Source organism: Chenopodium album, chromosome 2, assembly GCF_948465745.1.
Source record: "Chenopodium album chromosome 2, dcCheAlbu1.1, whole genome shotgun sequence".
Taxonomy (NCBI): Eukaryota; Viridiplantae; Streptophyta; class Magnoliopsida; order Caryophyllales; family Amaranthaceae; genus Chenopodium; species Chenopodium album.
In genome coordinates, this window is record NC_137835.1 from 84,873,641 (window position 1) to 84,896,425 (window position 22,785).

Here is a 22,785-nt window from a genome sequence, read left to right on the forward strand (position 1 = left end):
ATAATTTTCTTAATATGCGATTAAACATTTTACAAATCTTCTTTAGCCATATAGGAATAATTGTTCTGTGCGATTTTATAGTATCCCCTCATATTAAAGATTCTGGCTGCGCTACTCTATATTTTGACCAACACCATAACTCTAAACTAGTACTATGCGTCTATGCCTTTATTAATGTGACCTTTCATTTATGCTAGTTCATACAGCTCAAAGAATTATGTTGCTCATAACTTTGTAAACTTTGTTGCTCAATCATCATAACATACATTCACAATTTGCTTTACAATTGTTAGTATGGTCTAATAAATTCAAATGGTAATAAGTTGTTTAGTTCAAGTAAATGGGACAAGCAAACGGAGATGACAGATTTTTCATAATAGGTTAATGTCTACTTTCCGAAAAATTAAGAAGATATTGTATCAGTGGTACTAATTTCAAGTCAATTATCCAAATTTTTACATCCAAAAATGTTGAACAAATCAAAGACACAAAATTGGGGATCATAATACACAAAACAGTTCCGAAACATGTATTTTGTGATTTTGTCGGCTTTCCTCCATAACAATCCAGGCGTTTGAAGGTTTCATAACAGCAGCTGAATTACAAGGAACACTTCTTCAACAGCCCTCACTAAAGATGAGGTTTGAGGAAAAAACTCGACTTTTTTTTTTATAACAATCAACTCTTAAGTATCAACATTTCTCGAAACTTGCTATCTCTTATGTCAGGGTAAAAAAGATTACAGCAAACCTAGAAAGTCCTTGAGAATTTCCTAATCTCATGAATAATTAATTGAATAGAGACGAGATCCTTGTTCAGTGCAGACCCTCCCTGCACCTTCTTTACACACTCGGACAGCCGTGTGTAGTAAAGCAGCAACTGGGTTAGCGAAGTTCTCAAGATCTCCATGCCGCACAAGAAATTGCTGAAGGATGTTATCACATCTTTGTGCATCAGCTCAATTGCATCTTTCCATCTGCTAGCAAAGTCCTTAACGAGTGGCTCAACTTCACTCACTGATATGACCTTCTCAGAAGTCGAACTTTGATCCTCGGCTAATTGATGATTACCAAACCAGCATTCAAAATTATGAATTAGTATCCATGAAGAAATGGAGATCAAAGCAAAGGATATATTACACAAAATCAACAGTACAAATCTATAATTTCCATTTTTTAAAATAAGTTGCTTTGAGAAGAGACTACATTTTACCTACCATTGCACTCATATCATATCAAGACTCAGAGTTAGTACGCGGTAGGTCAAAAATATTTTCAGGTACTCCTTCCATCCCATATAACTCTTGTTAGGTGTTTTAAGGCTATTAAGAAACTGGTAGGGGTCTAAACCAAAAACTGTTAAATGTAATATTATATTTGAAATTGGACTGAGAGTAAAATTCATCTCATCTTTGGGTAAATTATTAAATTAAAGTAGATGGCAGGTGAATAGTTTTGAGGCACCCCAAATTAGTATAAAGGCATATAATTATACAGACAGAGAGAGTTAAAGTGATTTGATTATTATTTTTTTTTTTTTTCTTAGGATATTAGAATGCTTAAGCAAAAACATTCATAACTTGTAAGGTGTTTGATATACTGGAGGAAGAAAATATGCATCTGCATGTCAGAGTACTCACATGCCCTTGTCTTCACAAACTTAATAAGATCACTGAAGTGCTCCAGCAGTAGTTCTTCCTGAATAAACAAAGTAACAATCGATGTTTATACAGCCACATAAAACCACAGAGTTTTAATCATTAACAAAATCAAATACAGAAATTGAAGAGCCAGCATGGAAATGCTTAACATCAGAGCACCACCTCATAGAAAACTTTATGCTGGTCACTTACCACATATATAGTTGTTTGGCTCTTCAGGACCTCCTCAAAATGCATCTGAATCTTACCACCATCAGGACCAGCTTCCTGAATTTGAAAAAAAAAAAATAATATGAAATGAGGCTCTTAGTTGAAGCAGGTTGTCCATTAACCAACATAACCACTTTTACCTTTAAGACTGCAATCGTCATATCATAGTTATTTATAAGAAACACACTTTGCAGTTTTGATTTAAGAAACTGCGTAGACAGCTTCATAATCAAATCATCAACTGCCATTCTAAGTCTTTCCAAGTTCATCTCCAGCTGAAAAGAAACAGAAATCAATGAAGTCAAGTAATTATATGCACAGATTACAGGAGTGATAATTCTTGGAGCATGAGGATATATGAATTAGCAGACCATGAGGATATATGAATTAGCAGACCTGGCCATCTCCATAGTCAACGTTGAGATGAATGAGGGAGGCAGTAAACTCAGCATAACGCCTCATAACATAGTGAGGAAGAACATCATCTTCCCACAATGTTTTCACATTTGCATTACGTAGACTGTTGATGTGCATGTCAAAAACCATCTTAAAACGGGGCCATAGTGCGATGTTCACCTGGTCACATAAAAGGTAACAGGAAACCATTATGTTGCAGTTGTATATGAAACCATGAAGGTTTGACGGTACAAGTTGCACATAAGTATTGTAAAGAAATTAAAAGGAAATCAATCATCCAGTTAAAGGAGGAGTCTTTTTATTCAATTCATGGCAATAAAAGTTACTTAAAAGAAACACACCTTATCCAAGTATGAGTCCAAGCAAGGGATCCGTCTTCTTGACATAATAAGCTGAAATAAAGACAGAGAGTCAATTGATATGACATAAGACACATGTTAGCAAGAAAATAGTAAATAAATAATTAAATATAACAGAAAAATACCTGGTGCTGATGGGTAAGGCGAATCATGAGCATTAGCCCAATAGCGTCAAAAGAATTTGACAAAATTGTGTTGAAGTGCTCATCGATTACTGCAAATGGACCTGCCAAAAAGGAGCAATAAAATCATCACAGTGCTGGTATAAACTTGGGTTATTGATTTAGTTAGATCAATTATTTTAAGATGGAATTAAGAACAATCAAGAAGTCCATATTTGGCATGGTACAGGGGGATAGTGGCTTTGATTTTTGGACCATTTTCATTGAATCAGGGCATGGGAATCAAGCTTTAGAGCATCATTATGGAAGTTCTAGAAGTTCTAGATGTTGAATAACTCTTTGCCTTTATGTCATTTTAACTTTCATCTCCAATGGAATTACATGATATGGTAAGGATAGAAATGCCATTTTGATATTCAACCCTTTAGAGCGAGGTAGAGCTTGACCGTGAGCCTTGCAGCTCCCACCAGGTTTTCCAATGAGGCAATGACCAACAAAGCCATATCATTGATTTGGTCTTGCACGTGCTGTGCCTTATGTGTACAATATAATACCCTTCGGTAATTTGTATTAGATTTGGTTATCATTTAATTTAAGCATTAAGATAACAATATAAGGTTGGGAAAAACTACTTAAGGGTTTCTTTAAGGTTTTGCTCCCCCCTACAAAAAAAGTTCCGGCCCTCCATGCAATGAACACACATTGCTAATTGATGATTGAAAACCTTTTTGTTCCCTGACAACTATCGCTTGCCTTATGACAATAAGGAATGTTTTATTGGTAATTCAACCTTAAGTTTTTGCAACTCATATCAATATCTTTGGTTCGTATTACTACTACATACTTGTCAGCCCCTGAAGAGCCACTAGGTCTAATACCTTGTATAAAGAGTATCACATTAGTGAAACTGTGAAAAGGATTTTCAATTTTCCTAGTTTTTACTCTATATTTCAATCAAATAATCATACAACATTTTCCCATAGCAGAACTTCAAAATTCTCCCCAAGACACAACTTCTACCCCATTCAAGATACAACAACTTGATTAATTAATTGCTTGACAAAATAAAAAAAAAAAAAATCAGCCTCAAGGCCAATAACATATATGGATGAGATTATGTTTTCTCTTGAAACTTATCATTATGCTAATGATGTAGAATGTCATATATCTACCAACTAATCCCATTCTAATCGTGATACACAAGACTTCAAGCACAGGGTGCAAGATGCCAAGTTAAGAGGCATCCTGGACCATGGTCTTGCACTAAAACAGTACCCTGATAGAAATAAGAAAAAACACCATGCATTGACTCTAGCTAAATAGATTCTAAATGACTTCAAAAACACCAGCCACTTGAGAAGGCACAGCAAACTAGCTGATACAGCATTTCACACTCCTAGAATAAGACAATCACTATATTATGTTATAAGTTGAGATTTCTCACACAAGGTGACTTGCATATCATCCTCATGCATCTGGTTGACTTCCCCCCTCCCCCTTTCCCTTTCATTAGTCATTACAAGATAACACATTACTGACTTGAATTCTTTAGATAAAACGAATAGCCTGAATGATTACCTGCAAATATTTCAGTAAATAAGGCCTCTTCTCCAAAAAATTCATCGCAGAAAAGATACCTGGAAGGTAGCAGATTTGATCAAGTTGCAAACAAAGAATTCAAAGTAGAACCTAATAGTCATTCAAGATGCAAAATGGCATTCTAGTGCATACTCAGAACTGGCAGTGTCCATCAGCAACTTATGCAGGCTCCGGAAAAGAACTTCATAAGGATATTTCTGAGAGCTCGCTTCTGCTATATGAGGAATCAATGCAGGTTGATCAATTTCCTGAAGGCGACATGCAGTTTACAAATATGAAGGTCAACATCAAGCAAACATCACATTTCAGCAGGGATATAAAAATAGCATTAAATGATGAATCATCACAAAAAGCCAAAAGAAAATGAGCTTTATACATTAAAATCCAGACACAAGGACAGCCAGAGGAGTGGACAAATGCAATAACAAGAAATTCCTTGCTTAACCACAATGAACAAGGAGCTAATCTACGGGCTAGCCCTCTCCTGAAAAAATTATGCTGTGAGCTTTTAGTCATACTATTATGTGTTCCATTAATTCGTTGAATTTAAAAATTAAAGGCAAAGAACAATAACAAGAGCAAAATACGAGTAGAAAGTTCCATTGTAGTAACATGCAGGGAAGGATAATATACACTGTATAACTCTGACACCAGAGTAGCAAATGCAACTGCCGCCTATTTAACAGTTTCCCTGCTTATTTTATTGTAAAAAATTCTATGTATAAATTCGACAGTTGTTTTTTTCCCAAAAGATTTACCAAACACATAAGAAACTCTTAGCAAGATATGTGCCTCACAATTTATTGGGATGAAAAAAGAAACTTATCAGGCATAAAATCATCTTTATAACACCAGAAACCCTTAAATATGAGCTTTTTGCAAATTTTAGTCAAGAATGAAATAGAGTGATTAACTTGAGTGATAACAATTACTTTAAAATATCTAGGAATTTGTACTTCTTCCATAAACTGCTACAAGTATGACAAAACAAGTAGTGGGGATCTAATTCATCTAAACTTACAACAAGTGATCAGGATTATCCAGGTTGCAAAGTTAGATGTAGTACAGTAAAAAAAATATAAATAAATAAATAAATAAAACATGCACGAGACAGCAGCAGAAAGTCCAAACACCAACCACCTGACGAGGATTAACCATGAATAGTCTTTATAGGGAAAAAAAATACCTTTAAAATGTTTATTCTATCCCCCAGAGAAAAAACAGAAGAACGGTTCTTCAAAGGTTCTCTTCTGGTTGAGAAAAGACTGGTGCCTCTGGCTTCAACACCAATTAAATCATTTGACGTTGCTATATCAAGTTGCAGTTTCTCCAAGGCTTGTATATAAGCACGGAAATGTGCACTCAAAACCTGTAACATTGGCCGAATTTTTATTACTGTCAAATTTAGCATAAATGACAAACAAATACAGGAGAGCATTGTTCTGCATCAACACTTAGCTCATTAGAGAGGAAAAAAAATAATGATCTACCCAATCAAACTCTTCTGAGAGGCCCACGCAAAAGCTTCATTCTTTTCCATTCCTTCACTACCCCCCCCCCCCCTCTCTCCCCCTCCTCCACTCACCCAGCAGGCCAGCACCCAAAAAAATGCCATATCTGTTCTCCAAACAGAGCTTGACAAAATCATCAGCTCTAACTATGATTAAGGTTAAGGTTATATCTTAAATGTAGACCGCATAACAATTCTATCTATGAAGGATACAATTACAATTCTAGAACATGAAATTATTTCATTTCTGGGTAAAAAACATGAGATTAATGGCTTGTTTATAGTCACATATTTCCAACTTTTGAGGGCTCAAATAGATAAATGATACGTATTATTTGTCAGTATTCACCTTATTCATTGTGTCAAGGTAAGCTGCACGGGCTTCTGTATACACTTCTTTGCCATGTTCTTTAAGAAATGAAATAACATACCTGCATATTAACAGTCAAATATCAATTATTCTGCATGGACTTTACATAAATCCCAACAAGATTCTTTTAAGTAACCTGTAGGATTAAAAGTACTTCTCAAGGGCCTACAAATGATGAAAAATAGTCACAATATACAGTTAAAGATTTTAGAATTGTCATTCAAGACAGTAAAGAAGTCAAGAACATTAAGTGAATGTCAATCCCATTTGTGCCACAGATCTTGAGCATACAAAATGCAGTGTAGTGCACCATGAAGAAATTAAACAGATTAAACTTATAAGTTTTAACAATGAAATTTATTCCACTAAAAGGTGTAGAAATTTATGAGCTCTGAAATTTATCAGATATATATGTAATTTTGGCAGGCCCCACTTACAGACTTACTTATATTTCAAAAGGACGCTTTGTTGAAGGATCTGTATGTTTGTTTTTGGTTTTCTCAACGCATAAAGCTTCTGAACAATGAAATCAAAAACCTACAAAGTCACAAACATATTCAGTCACTCACAAATGCAGTGATGAGCTTCAAAAAATTTAACATGTACACTATATAGCTAAAATGTGAAGAAGTGCAGTTAATGCTAACAGTTTCACTGTGAGCAAAATAAATCCAATAGAAGATTTTGCAAGTCCTTGTACCACAAAAGGTCACCATATACAAATTTGACAGTAAGAACATTTCAGCAGATTGATGTGCCATTTAAGATATCAAAACATGACATAAGATCGTGGAATAACAAGATGCAACAGAAGCTTCATAAACTTGAAGTGAAATAGGAGGAATGCATATTGCGTTAATGCTAGAGGTCAATTAAAAAGAAACCTTGGAAACTGCCTTCTGCCGAAGTCTTTCCAACTCAGGTTGAACATCTTTTAAAGCCATTGATGTCTTCACCGTTGATTCTGTAGTCACAAACTTCAACTTCTTACTGAGTATCTCTAATGTTCTCATGTACTCCTCATTCACCTGGACAAAAATAAAATATAAGCTCTACTGCAACCATGAAGCACCCAAAGCACCAGAAGTTGCACGTACAAAGTTATCCATAAAGCAAGTGAGAAGCTGTTGGAAAAAGACTTTTTGAAACCCCATTTACACACACACGCCTAATTTGTCAGTATCACAAAGGAAAAATACTTTTTTTGTAATACGCATTAAACTGGCAGATTGATGGTGTATCTGTTTAGAGTCTTAGGACATGCACAAAATAGAAATAAAAAACAATAAGGCCTGATGTTACTTTAGATATATGTCATCTACAAAATTAGGCTAGAGATTAATCCATATTAACTTCAGAAGGCATGCAATCTCTTAGTCAAAAACAAACTCCAGAGTCCAAAGTAGAAATATATCAAGATCAATAAAAATTTTATGTGATTTGTATGCTCTTCCCTACCATTAAAGAAAAAGTTGAAATTAAAAAAAAAAAAAAATTAAATAATAATCTGTTGGATGACTCCGGTCTACCAAAAGATTCTTTATATTATCTCCTTACGATTAGAGCTGTCAAAAGTTGACCCGACCCGAAATACAGACTCAAACCCGATTATAAACCGACTCATCTGAACTCGAAAAAATGGTGACCAAAACCCGACCTGAAACCAACCCTAGACCCGAGTTGACACGAGTATGTGAGACCCGTACCCAAACATGAACTGACCCGGAGATGACCCGACCTGAATGTAACCCGTAAATTATTGACATGAACTGAACCCGACTTGAACCGAAATTGACCCAAACCCGTTTTAACCCGTCAAAACCCGAATTTAACCCGACTTGTTACTAACCTGACCTGAATTCAACCCAACCCGTTCCTAACCAGACCCGAACCTGTTACAAACCCGACCCGAAATCAACCCGACTTGTTATTGACCTGACTCAAATTCAACTCGACTTGTTATTGGCCCGACCCGAATTTTACCGGACTTATTATCATCCTCAAATTTAAGAGTTAAATATAATATATATTTGTTGTATGGTCAAAAGAAATAATTATCTTCCTAAATTATAAACTATAGTTTCCTAGTATATTTCCATATATATTATAATCAAAGAAAATAATTAGCTTGATAAAAATGATAATTATCTATTTATAGTTAGTTGAACCCGAATATGATTTGACTTGAAAATGACCCGACCTGATACAACCTACAAATTATTGACTTGAACATAACCCGACTTGACTCCGAGTATGACCCGACTTGGAAATGACCTAACCTGATTATAACCCACAAATTATTAACTTGAACCGACCCCGAGAATGAACCGACTTGAAAATGACCCGACTTGATTATAACCTGCAAGTTATACACTTGAACCGAACCTGACTCAAACCCGAGAATGAAACCCGCAAATTATTGACTTGAACAAAACCCGACTCGAACCCAAGAATTACCCTTGCCTGTTTTAACTCGTGAAAACCCGAATTAAACCCGACCTAGTGTTCACCCGACCCGAATATAACCCAATCTGTTATTAACCCGACCTAAACCCGACCCAAACACGACAAGAAGTATGACCCAACGTGTCCCAACTCAAGCATGACCCTGCACGCATAGGTTATGGAATTAATCCGAATTGACCCGACCCGAATTGACCAGACCCACTCTTACCGACCCAAACACGACCCGTTTAGCCGAATTGACAACTCTACCCGAAACCTCCAAAAATTCTCAAAAAGCGTGGATATTAGCCTTCAATTTTGGAATTTTTTTACTTTTTTTCACCCGGAAATAAAAATTGCCGAAATGTTTATCATGGTCCCAAATACCCTCCAGGAGTCCAATTGGGTGGGTGGAACCATCCAATTTGCCTTTAAATGACCGATTTACCGGTTTAAAACTTACACCGATTTCATTAATTCAAGTCTACCACGAACATTTATGACAACAAATAATGATCATATATGGATCCAAATGACATTATATAACCCCAGGATATATTCACTAGAATATCAAGACTTTTCGACACCGGACGCAGAAAATTCCAAATATTCTCAAAAAGTGTGGATATAGCCTTCAATTTTTGAATTTTTAGACTTTCTTTCGCCCGGATATAAAAATTGTCGAAATGTTTATCATGGTCTATAATACCCTCCGAGAGTTCAATTGGGTGGGTCGAACCATCCAATTTGCATTTAAACGGCCAATTTACCGATTTACAAATTGCGTCGATTTCATTATTTCAAGCCTACCACAAACATTTATGACAACATATAATGATCATATATATTTCCAAACGTCATTATATGACCCCGATATTAATCCCCTTAAATCTCATTTCTTTTCGACATCAGGTCCCGAAACATCCAAAATTTCTCAAAAAGCGTGGATAATAGACTTACATTTTAGAATTTTTTTACTTTTCTTCGCCAGGAAATAAAAATTGCCAAAATGTTTACCATGATCCCAACTACACCCCGAGAGTCCTATTGGGTAGGTGGAACCATCCTATTTGCCTTTAAACAGCCAATTTACCGGTTTACAACTTGCACCGATTAAATTAATTCAAGCCTACTATGAACATTTATAATAATATATAATGATCATATATGGTTCCAAACGACATAGTATGACCCCGAGATGTATCCCCTTAAATCTCAAAACTTTTCGACACCAGGCCTCGAAACATCCCAAATTTCTAAAAAAACGTGGATTTTAATTTTGGAATTTTTTGACTTTTTTTCCCAAAAATAAAAATTACCGAAATGTTTACCATAGTCCCTAATACCCTCTGGAGCCCAATTTGTTGGATGGAACCATCAAATTTGCCTTAACAGCCACTAATTTACAACTTGCACCGATTTCATTAATTCAAGCCTACCACGAACATTTATAACAACATATAAAGATCATATATGGTTCCAAACGACATTATATGACTCCAAGATGTATCCCCTAAAATATCCAGTCTTTTAGACACCGGACCCCAAAACCTCCAAAATTTCTTTAAAAACGTGGATATTAGCCTTCAATTTTGGAATTTTTTGACTTTTTTTCGCCATTGTCGAAATGTTTAACATGGTCCCTAATACCCTCTGGGAGTTCAATTGGGTAGGTGGAACCATCCAATTTGCCTTAACACGACCAATTTACCGATTTACAACTTGGACTGATTTCATTAATTCAAGCCTACCACGAACATTTATGACAACATATAATGTTCATATATGGTTCCAAACGGCATTATATGACCTCGAGATATATCTCTTAAAATCTAAGCCTTTTCAACGCATGGCCCCGAAACCTCCAAAATTTCTCAAAAAACGTGGAAGTCTTCAATTTTGACATTTTTTTACTTTTTTCGCCCACAATTAAAAATTGTCGAAATGTTTACCATGTTCCCTAATACCCTCCGAGTATCCAATTGGGTGGGTGGAATCATCCAATTTACCTTTAAACGGCCAACTTACCGGTTTACAACTTGCACCGATTTCATTAACACAAGCCCACCACGAAAATTTAAGACAACATATAATGATCATTTATGGTTCCAAACGGCATTATATGACCCCGAGATGTATCCACTAAAATCTCATTTCTTTTCGACGCCAGCCCCGAAACCTTCGAAATTTCTCAAAAAGCATGGATATTAGCCTTCTATTTTAGAATTTTTTTCCTTTTTTTCCCCGTAAATAAAAAATGCTGAAATGTTTACTATGGTCCCTAATACCCGCAGGGGGTCAAATTGGGTGGGTGGAACCATCCAATTTGCCTTAAAACGACCAATTTACCAGTTTACAACTTGCACCAACTTCATTAAGTTAAGCCTACCACAAACATTTATAACAACAAATAATTATCATATATGGTTCAAAACGGCATTATATGACCTCGATATATGTATCCTAAAATTCTAAGACTTTTCGACACCAGGCCCCGAAACTTAAAAAATTTCTCAAATGGTGAATAATAGCCTTCAATTTTGGAATTTTTTGACTTTTTTACCTAAAAATAAAAATTGCCGAAATGTTTACCATAATCCCTAATACCCTTTTGGAGTCCAATTGGTTGGATAGGACCATCGAATTTGCCTTTAAACGGCCAATTTATTGATTTACAACTTGCACCGATTTCATTAATTCAACCCTACCACAAACATTTATGACAACATATAATGATCATATATGGTTCCAAATGGCATTGTATGACTCCGAGATGTATCCCCTAAAATCTTAAATCTTTTCGACACCGGACCCCGAAACCTCCAAAATTTCTGAAAAAGCGTGGATATTAGCCTTCAATTTTGGAATTTTTTGACTTTTTTTTCGCAAAGAAAAAAAATTGTCGAAATGTTTAACATGGTCCCTAATACCCTCTCAGAGTCCAATTGGGTAGGTGGAAGCATCCAATTTGCCTTAAAACGACCAATTTACCGATTTACAACTTGCACCGATTTCATTAATTCAAACCTACCACGAACATTTATGACAACATATAATGATAATATATGGTTCCAAACGGCATTATATAACCCCGAGATGTATCTCCTAAAATCTCAAGCCTTTTCGACACATGGCCCCGAAACCTCCAAAATTTCTCAAAAAACGTGGATATTAGCCTACAATTTTGGAATTTTTTGACTTTTTTTCGCCCGGAAATAAAAATTGTCGAAATGTTTACCATGTTCCCTTATACCCTCCGAGAGTCCAATTGGGTAGGTGGAATCATCCAATTTGCCTTTAAACGACCAACTTAACGTTTTACAACATGCACCGATTTCATTAACTCAAGCCTACCATGAAAATTTAAGACAACATATAATGATCATTTATGGTTCCAAACGGCATTATATGACCCCAGGATGTATCCCATAAAATCTAATTTCTTTTCGACATCGGGCCCTGAAACCTTCGAAATTTCTAAAAAAGCATGGTTATTAAGCCTTAAATTTTGGAATTTTTTAACTTTTTTCGCACGGAAATATAAATTGCCAAAATTTTTACCATGGTCCCTAATACCTTCCGGAAATCCAATTGGGTGGGTGGAATCATCCAATTTGCCTTTAAATGACCAATTTACCGGTTTACAACTTGCACTGATTTCATTAACTCAAGCCTACCACGGAAATTTATGACAACATATAATGATCATATACGGTTCCAAACGGCATTATATGACCCCGAGATGTATCCCCTAATTCTTAAGGCTTTTCGACACCGATCCCTAAAACCTCCAAAATTACTCAAAAAACGTGAATATTAGCCTTCAATTTTGGAATTTTTTTACTTATTTTTGCTCGGAAATAAAAAATTTCCGAAATGTTTAGCATGATCTCAAATACCCTTCGGGCGTCCAATTGGGTGGGTGGAACTATCCAATATGCACTTAAACTGCCAATTTACCGATTTACAACTTGCACCGATTTCATTAATTCAAGCCTACCACGAACATTTATGACAACATATAATGATCATATATGGTTCCAAACGGCATTATATGACCCCGAGATATATTCCCTAAAATTTCAATACTTTTCAACACGGGACCCCGAAACCTCCAAAATTTCGCAAAATGCGTATTTTGTAATTTTTTTACTTTTATTTGCCCGAAAATAAAAATTGTCGTAATGTTTACAATGGTTCCAAATACCCTTTGGGAGTACACCTGGCTCGGTGCAACCATCTAATTTGCCTTTAAACAGTCTATATACCGGTTTACAACTTGGACCGATTTCATTAACTCAAGCTTACCACGTAGATTTATGACAACAAATAATGATCTAATATGGTTCCAAACAACATTATATGACCCCGAAATACATTCCCTAAAATTTCAAGACTTTTCGACACCAGGGTCCAGAACCTCCAAAATTTCTCAAAAAGCGTGGATATTAGACTTCAATTTGGAAATTTTATAACTTTTTTTGGCCCGGAAATTAAACTTGCTGAAATGTTTACCATGGTCACTAATACGCTCCAGGAGTCCAATTGGGTGTGTGGAACCATCCAATTTGACTTTAAACGATCAATTACCGATTTACAACTTGCACCGATTTCATTGACTCAAGCCTACCACGAACATTTATGACAACATATAATGATCATATATGGTTTCAAACGGCATTATATGACCCCCCCGATGTATTCCCTAAAATCTCAAGGTTTTTCGACACCGTACCAAACCTCAAAAATTTCTCAAAAAGTGTGGATATAAGCCTTTAATTTTGGAATTTTTTGACTTTTTTTCGGCCTGAAATAAAAATTGCCAAAATTTTTACCACGGTCCCTAATACCCTTCGATAGTCCAATTGGGTGGGTGTATCCATCTAATTTGCCTTTAAACGACCAATTTATGGGTTTACAACTTGCACCGATTTCATTAAATCAAGCCTACCACGAACATTTATGACAACATATAATGATCATAAATAGTTCCAAACGGCATTATACAACCCCGAGATGTTTACCCTCAAATTTCAAGGTTTTTCAACACCAGGCCTCGAAACCTCGAAAATTTCTCAAAAAGCGTGGATCTTAGATTTCACTATTGGAATTTTTTTACTTTTTTTCGCTCAAAAGTAAAAATTGTCGAAATGTTTATCATGGTCCCTAACACCCTTCGTGAGTCCAATTGGGTGGGTGGAACCATCCAGTGTGCCTTTAAACGGCTTATTTACCGGTTTATAACTTGCACCGATTTCATTAACTCAAGCTTATCACGAACATTTATGACAACAAATAATGATCATATATGGTTATAAACGGCATTAAATGACACCAAGATGTTTCGCCTAGAATTTCAAGATTTTTCGACACCGGACCCTAAATCCTCCAAAAAATTTCAAAAAGCGTGGATATTAGCCTTTGTTTATGAAATTTTTGACTTTTTTTTCGCCTGAAAATAAAAATTGCCGAAATGTTTACCATGATCCCTAATACCCTCCGTGAGTCCAATTGAGTTGGTGGAAACATCCAATTTGCCTTTAAACGGCCAATTTAATTACCGGTTTACAACTTGCACGGATTTTATTAACTCAAGCCTACTACAAACATTTATGACAATATATAATGATCATATATGGTTGCATACGGCATTATATGTCCCCGAGATGTATCCCCTAAAATATTAATACTTTTCTACACCGGCCCAAAACCTCCAAAATTTCTCAAAAAGCGTGGATATTAGCCTTCAATTTTAAAAATTTTTGATTTTTTTTTCACCCGAAAATAAAAATTGCCAAAATGTTTACCATGGTCCCTAATACCCTCCGGTAGTCTAATTGGGTGGGTGGAACTATCCAATTTGCCTTTAAACGACCAATTTATTGGTTTACAACTTGCACCGATTAAAGTAATTCAAGCCTACTACGAACATTTATAATAACATATAATGATCATATATGGTTCCAATCGACATTATATGACCCCGGAATGTATCCCCTTAAATCTCAAAACTTTTCGACACCGGGTCTTGAAACATCCCAAATTTCCCAAAAAGCGTGGATTTTAATTTTGGAATTTTTTTACTTTTATTCGCTCAAAAATAAAAATTGCCGAAATGTATACCATGATCCCTAATACAATCCGGCAGTCCAATTGGGTGGGTGGAACCATCCTATTTGCCTTTATACATCCAATTTACCGGTTTACAACTTGCACCGGTTAAATTAATGGAAAAATTGCCCGCAATAATCCGACCTTTTGCCCGTCCACTGAAAATAATCCCACCTTTGGATTATTTTTTAATAATCCCACCTTTACCCCCCGATCTTTTTTATTGGTCCCAACCGGTTAGTTAACTTGTTATAGCAAGTTACTAGCCACGTGTCGGAACTCAATTAGTCCAAAAAATAAAATTTAAAAAAAAATAAAAAAAAAAACAATTAATTAATTTAGAAACCACCCACCACCCAAACCACCTCCCCTACCACCAATCCGGCGCGCCGGCCTCCCCTGCCACCCCTCCCTTGAACCACAATCGAACCCCCTTCCCTGAACCACCCTCGAACCCCTCCCTCCCTCACGAACCTCCACATGAACCACCCTCGAATCCTCACGAAACCAAGCCAACCCCCAACCGGCCAACCCCATTCACGCGGCTCCGGCTTACCCTCCCCTCCCATGAACCACCAATCCTCTCCCTCACTCTTACCCCCGTGAAAACCCAGGCTCCGTCCGCGAAAAACCCACCAACTCCCTTAAACCCAGCTCCGACGCGCCAACTTCCCCCATCCCCAGATTCTGGTCGTGTCGCGTCTCCCCCGTCCACCGTTTCCAGCCGCGTCGTCGTCGTCGTCCACAGAGGAGGGGTTGGGTTAAATGGTTAATGTGGTTAAGGGGTTGGGTTAATGGGTAATTGGGTTTAGGTTGGCTTGGCTCGGTGGGATTCCGGTCAGCTTGGTGGTTTCAGGTGCGGGTGGGATAGTGGTTCTAGGGTTTAGGTTGGGTGGTGGTGGCTGAATTGGGGTGGCTTAGGTGGCGATGGTGGTTTTTTTACTACTTTTTTATTTTTATTTTTTTGACTAATCAAGGAGCAACACGTGTAAATTCTACTTTAAAAAAAAAAAAAAAAAAATTACCTGTTCAACCGGTTCCAAGTATAATGGGACCATTTATAGCGGAATGGGTATAAAGGTGGGATTATTAAAAAATAATCCAAAGGTGGGATTATTTTCAGCGGACGGGCAAAAGGTCGGATTATTCCGGGCAATTTTTCCTAAATTAATTCAAGCCTACTACGAACATTTATAATAACATATAATGATCATATATGGTTCCAAACAACATTATATGACCCCGAGATGTAGCCCCTAAAATTTCAAGAATTTTCGACACCGGACCCCGAAACCTCCAAAATTTCTCAAAAAACGTGGATAAGTCTTCAATTTTGGAATTTTTTGACTATTTTTCGCCCGGAAATAAAAGTTGCCGAAATGTTTACCATGATCCCTAATAACCTCCGGGAGTCCAATTGGGTTGGTGGAACCATCCAATTTACCTTTAAACGGCCAATTTAATTGCCGGTTTACAACTTGCATGGAATACATTAACTCAAGCCTAGTACGAACATTTATGACAACATAATATGATCATATATGGTTCCATACGGCATTATATGACCCCGAGGTTTATCCCCTAAAATATTAATAATTTTTTACATCGGGCCCCAAAACCTCCAAAATTTCTCAAAAAGCGTGGATATTAGCTTTCAATTTTGAAATTTTTTGATTTTTTTTTTCGCCTGGAAATAAAAATTACCGAAATGCTTACCATGGTTCCCTAATACCCTCCGGTAGTCCAATTGGGTAAGTCGAACTATCCAATTTCCCTTTAAACGACCAGTTTACCGGTTTACAACTTGCACCGATTTCATTAATCAAGCCTACCACAAACATTTATGACAACAAATAATGATCATCTATGGTTCCAAACGGCATTATTTGACCCCGAGATGTATCCCATAGAATTTCAAGACTTTTCGACACAGGCCCTGAAACCTCCAAAATTTCTCAAAAAGAGTGCATATTAGCCTTTAAATTTGGAATTTTTGACTTTTTACGCCCGAAAATAATAATTGCCAAACTTTTTACTATGGTCCCTAATACCCTCCGGGAGTCTAATTGGGTGTGTGGAACCATTCAATTTGCTTTTAAACAGCCAACTTACCGGTTTACAACTTGCACTAATTTACCGGTTTACAACGGCCAATTTAATTAACTTGCACTGAACTGACTTGAACCGAAATTGACCCAAACCCCTTTTAACCCGTCAAATCTCGAATTTAACCCAACTTGTAACTAACTTGACCTTAATTCAACCCGACCCGTTCCTAATCCGACCCAAATTTAACCCAAACTATTACAAATCCGAACCGAAATCAATCCGACTTGTTATTGACCTGACTCAAATTCAACCCGACTTGTTATTGAGCCGACTTGAATTTTATCATACCTATTACTTACCCAACCAAAAAATTCAACCTGATCTAATACTAACCCGACTCGAAATTAACACGACTTGATATTGACCCGATCTAAATTCAACCCAAATTGTTCTTGACCCGATTTCAAATCACCTTAAATGCAATTTAGACCACCTTATTATTGTTGATCAAAGCATTTTGTCTTGGGAGACAAAGTCGGTCCACGCCAGCAAAAGAAAGGAGCATCATCCTCAGATTTAAGAGTTAAATATAGTATATATTTGTTGTATGGTCAAAAGAGATAATTATCTTCCTAAATTATAGACTATAGTTTCCTAGTATATTGTCTTATATATTATAGTCAAAGGAAATAATTAGCTTGATAAAAATGATAATTATCTATTTATAGTTAGTTGAACCCAAATATGACCTGACTTGGAAATGACCTGACGTGATTGTAACCTGGAAATTGTTGACTTGAACATATCCCGACTTGAATCCGAGAATGACCCAACTTGGAAATGACCCAACCTGATTATAACCCGCAAATTATTGACTTGAACTGAACCCAACTTGAACCCGAGAATGACCCGACGTAAAAATGACCTGATTATAATCCGCAAATTATAAACTTGAACCGAACCCGACTCAAACCCGTGAATGACCCGACCTGATTCTAACCCGCAAATTATTGACTTGACTCGAACCTGAGAATTACCCTAAACCGTTTTAACCCGTGAAAACCCAAATTAAACCCGACCTATTGTTCACCCAACCCGAATGTAACCCGACCTGTTATTAACCCGACCTAGACCCGACCCAAACCCGATAAGAAGTATGACCCGACATAACCCGACTCAAGCATGACGCAACCCAAACCCGACCCGCATAAGTTATGGAATTAATCTGAATTGACCCGACCCGAGATGACCCGACACACTCTTACCCAACCCAAACCCGACTCGTTTACCCGAATTGACAGCTCTACTTATGATCAATTTTTTCTACATCAAAAGAGAATTCAAAATTTTGCAAAAATATATAATGCAAGATAAAAGCGAAAGGAAAAAGAGGATCTTAGAGGATGACCACAGGAGATAGACTCTGGAGGCAGCAAACCCCTATCCTTTAGGGAATGAGCCTTTGATTTTGTTGTTTCAAAACTCTTTTAAAATATCAAAGTATGCAAAGATTATCACTGCTCTTTTTCTAAAGTCAATGACATAAAAATAAAAAATAAAAAATAAATCCCACAAGTAGTAGCAGTATGTACCTCACCATCGACGATAATGTCAACCATCCTTGGTGGGACGATGATATCTTCAACAAATTTGGCCAATTTTGATTCTGCCATCTATTAAATGCAAAACAAACATTTAATATTAGCAGCCTGCTGTTGAGTTGAATAACAATAGACTGAGAAACAAAACAATAAGTTGAATAAAGATCACAAAAGCTACATTATAAGATAGAATCAAGAAAGGAAGAAAAAAGATAAGATCAATGCACAAAACAATTGTGATTTGACATGAGCAAGTACTTGGGGTACAGAGTAATAAATGTATATACCAATTTCAGGATAATTTACAGTTACAGTTTAACTTTTGAAAGATGAACTCGTAAATGATTAAACTGTTATACCTTGCGGTTCTTCAGCTTCAAGCCCATGTCCATTGACTTCTCTTGGAGAACTTTTATGTCTGAACTTATGGAACCAATCTCAGCCTACTCATATCAACAACATTTTGTTAATTTATTAAAAAATAAATAAATAAATAAATAAATAAATAAATAAATAAAACTGAGGTTACAAAAGTATGGGCAAACCACAAACATTACAAATCACCACAAACTGTCACTTACACAAGATACCAAATTAAAACATATTCTACTGACCTCTCCAAAAATTCACTTATGGTTCTTAAACAATAGCTTCATAAAAGAAGTTCTTCCATACCTGAAATCCGCTTAGAAGGGACTCCATCTGTGACAAGATGGTGTCACAGTCACGAATTTGATCATGAAGTGACACAAGATTATCACTTTCTTTAATATAATCCTGCATGGTTAAGAAGCAAAAAAATCTTGTAACCTTCAACAATTAAACAGACTTCAAGTATTTGAGGAAAAGAGCTTGTGATAGAAAATTAAATTAAGGCCCTGTTTGGTAATTAGCTGGTAGCTAATTGATATAGCTGGTTATATTATTAATTGGCTTGACTAGCTGGTTGTAAATTACTGGTTATGTAAAAGTATTTGGTAAGTAGTTGTTAATATTAGCTGTTTAACTATTTAAGTGTATGTAATAGCTAAAAAGTTAAATATCCAATAAGCTAATTTTAAAAAGCTCTTTTTTTGAGCTTTTTCAACATGAGCTTTTAAGCTTACCAAATCAGGCCTAAATTAACAAGCACAGCGAGAAAGCTATTTAACCATTTAATCAATGTATAATTTCTCAAATATGATTGACAGGGGTAGAATAAAGGAAGGTGTTTGTCATAAGGATAAGCCACAATTCCATGGACCCGTATCATCCATTTTTACGCAAGCCACTCTAAGAAATTTCAGTAAACTTGAAGGCCATAATATACAGTTCAAAGCAGAAAAACTGCAAACACAAGAAGGTGAGTTCCACTATGCAGTCTCTTTCCAAGGTGTAACACCCATTATCAGGAGCATTTTTTTAGTCATAGAGAAAAACCATCAGGAACCACCAGATTAAACCAGGAGCCAAACTCTACACTTCAGCAATCCCAACACTACATTCTCTATGGAGAATCAAAACAAAAGATGATACATCCAACAACTCAGCGATCGAATCTGCTGGTAACTTTTGAAAAGCAGAGAAAATCAGACATCTTCAATTGGACTTTGAAACATGCAAAGATTGCAAACCCATCTTTCTTGTTAACTTTAGCCTTACTCCAACATCATAAATATTGTTACAAAGCCTTTAGGATGATTACACCCAACCCATACAAAATAATAACAAATAAACTGTAAATTATTTACCACTTACAGTGAAAAAGAGGAATGATTGAAACAAAAAGGTTGCTTGAATATACAATCAAAACAATACAAACCTGTATAGAATCCAATTCACCTTCACGTAAGTTCTTCTCAACAGTCTTTGTATAGTCACGTAGTTTAATACCTTTTGACAGGATGTTAGCCACAACCTGCGTGGAATAATAAATTTACACTTCTTTTAACAGACAAGGATTAAACTAAACCAGGCTAAGAATAAATATAGCCACACAAATCAAGAGCTGAAAAGAGAAGAGATCAGCACATTGACTCATAAGGCCTGTTTGCTGTGAAAATGCCAGGATATAATTATCAACAAAACGCAAGCTGGTTATTCATTCTTCCAAATGTAGGATATGATCAAGATGGTTTTTAGGCCAAAAATTTTAGGTAAAAAAGAAAATTGAAGGAAACAGTGCTTTGAAAATTTTATGGCATCAAAACCATATGCCAGAAACAAAACTGTTCAGCAATAATATTCTTTACATTCTAACCACAGGGAGAGAGTCCAGAATTGCAACTTGCAACTAATAGTCCCAAATCAGCTTGCTTAGACGGGGATAGACTTAATAACTCCTAATATCTATAACGTGATTTTCTTTTTCCTATTTGATGGATCAACACACACAAAGCCACCGATCACATGATTCACATCACCATTACACCCATAGAAAATATTTTAGGCAATTCAGATCCAAGCTCATCACATATTCCTTGAAGTAACAAGTTAAGAAATTCTACAACAATGATTTTAGATGATAACATGTGCCCTCGATAGTTCACTATATTTCATCAATGTTACAGGTGTCTAAAACAGCATCAAAATCTACAGATAACTTAAGTTTTCCAGCTCATTAGTGTAAGACATTCAACCTCCTTGAAAAAAACCCCACCCATCAACAGATAGTAGAGTACATCTTCAATAACTTCAAGCAATTTTAAGAAACGCCTAGCTAGTAGCTACACAGATACATCATCATCCACACTCCCAAAACTAAGCCAGGACAACTACCAAAACACAAAATACAAGACACAACTGAGAACCTTACATTTCCCTCTACACATAATAGTATAACACACCTAGCAAGGTTGAAAAATGCTTTGCAACTACACAGAAACATCATTCACATTCTTCCAAAAGTAAGCTCCGACAACTACCGAAACTGAAGAGTCCACCTTTTACACATACACCAGCATTCAAGCAATATAACACATAAACAAGATTCATCTATTAAGACATATTGACTGGTAACTGGCTTCGGTGTAGTGTAGAAAAACTTACTCACTAAGCGTTATGAAATCCTAGCTCAATCCATTCCCTATTAAATCGATTTATGTGTGATAACATTGATAATCAACTCATGCAAGAAACTACAATTGGAAAGCAGAGAAAATCATAAACTGTAATCAAAAAACTAAAACTAGGTTCCATACTTCACATTGATCTTGTTTCTCAGAAAAGCAAACATGGTAAACTTGCTAAACTGTCAACTCAGAATTAAAATTCCTAAACATAGAGTGCCCTTACATCATCATGTATACATTCTTCCAGCTCTTGTTGTAGCCCTTCAAGTGACACATCATCACTGGAAAATAAGAATAAATTTTGTGTCACATACTACTAGCAAAACACACAACATTTACATACAATGTGTTACAAAATGCAGTCATCATTCATAGCCAGGAAGCCAACAAAAAAGGATCATGTCAACTATAGTACAACAAAGCTTTAGTCCCAAAAAGATTTCAGGTCGACTAACATGAATCGTCATAAGGAACCATATGCAGTTGTTTATCTTGTACACACACAAGAACATGATGTGCATTATGCTTCCTATGTTCTTCCTTACGGAAACACATCATGCTCTCGGGTGTATGATCTAATTTGTGCATTCGGGTGTATACAGACACTATACAAGTTAACTTATTGGGTGATCAACAAGACAGAATCAAAATCTAACCACACCCCAGATCCAAAAGCTAGATTGATAAATGATAATCACAAAAGATATCTAATTTCATGTTTCAATCACATTACCCATTTCCTAAAATCGATCAAGGTTACAAATTTTTATAGCATAATAGCACAATTTGATGAATTTATAAGAGAGAATGTTACCTGGCGCCTTCATCCTCCATGGATAAATCTCCCACAAAAGCCCCTAAATCAAGGACCTCCATTTGGGACATTACTGGAAAATCCAAGTGGGATTCAGTTGATATGCCCCAATTCGATTTCTGGGTAAAGTTTGAATTTGATCGGAACCCCTTTGTTTCAATCTTCTTGTTTGTTCTTCAGATTGAATTGGGTTAAAAGATGGGAATTGGAAGTGAATTGAAATTTGGGAGTAGGATTGTAGGAAGGAGATGATTCGTGACGCTTTTTTTTTACACAGTAACAAGATTTACATACTCCATAACCCCGTATTAGGAAGCCACATAATGTGCAATTTACGCCTTAATGATACACGGAGTGGTCAGCAAAATATTACGGGTGTCCGTTCGGTTTTCGGTTTGGATTTAGTACTAGTCCGATTCAATCCGAAATATAATTCGGTTTTCAATTTTTCAATCCGATCCGATCCGA

At 36.2% G+C, this 22,785-nt stretch overlaps 1 protein-coding gene across 2 annotated transcripts; it reads right to left on the reverse strand.

The window, feature by feature from the left end:
• Positions 1–637: 637 nt before the first annotated feature.
• On the reverse strand, positions 638–22,608 carry LOC145604760 (vacuolar protein sorting-associated protein 52 A-like). 2 transcript variants are annotated; one of them, XM_081660717.1, is made up of 19 exons: positions 22,318–22,608; positions 21,727–21,784; positions 20,275–20,350; positions 19,129–19,230; positions 18,813–18,896; positions 18,445–18,525; positions 7,132–7,275; positions 6,693–6,784; positions 6,227–6,308; positions 5,554–5,736; positions 4,500–4,615; positions 4,347–4,405; positions 2,772–2,872; positions 2,629–2,679; positions 2,267–2,446; positions 2,011–2,145; positions 1,853–1,927; positions 1,640–1,697; positions 638–1,055 (listed from the first exon to the last, which is right to left on the reverse strand). In XM_081660717.1, exons 1-19 carry the CDS (start codon positions 22,328–22,330, stop codon positions 751–753), a joined length of 1,995 nt encoding a protein of 664 aa, XP_081516843.1. In that variant the 5' UTR covers positions 22,331–22,608; the 3' UTR covers positions 638–750. The 2 variants fall into 2 exon arrangements, with proteins under 2 accessions (XP_081516843.1, XP_081516835.1); XM_081660709.1 differs by having other exon boundaries at positions 20,255–20,350.
• Between the last annotated feature and the right edge of the window lie 177 nt (positions 22,609–22,785).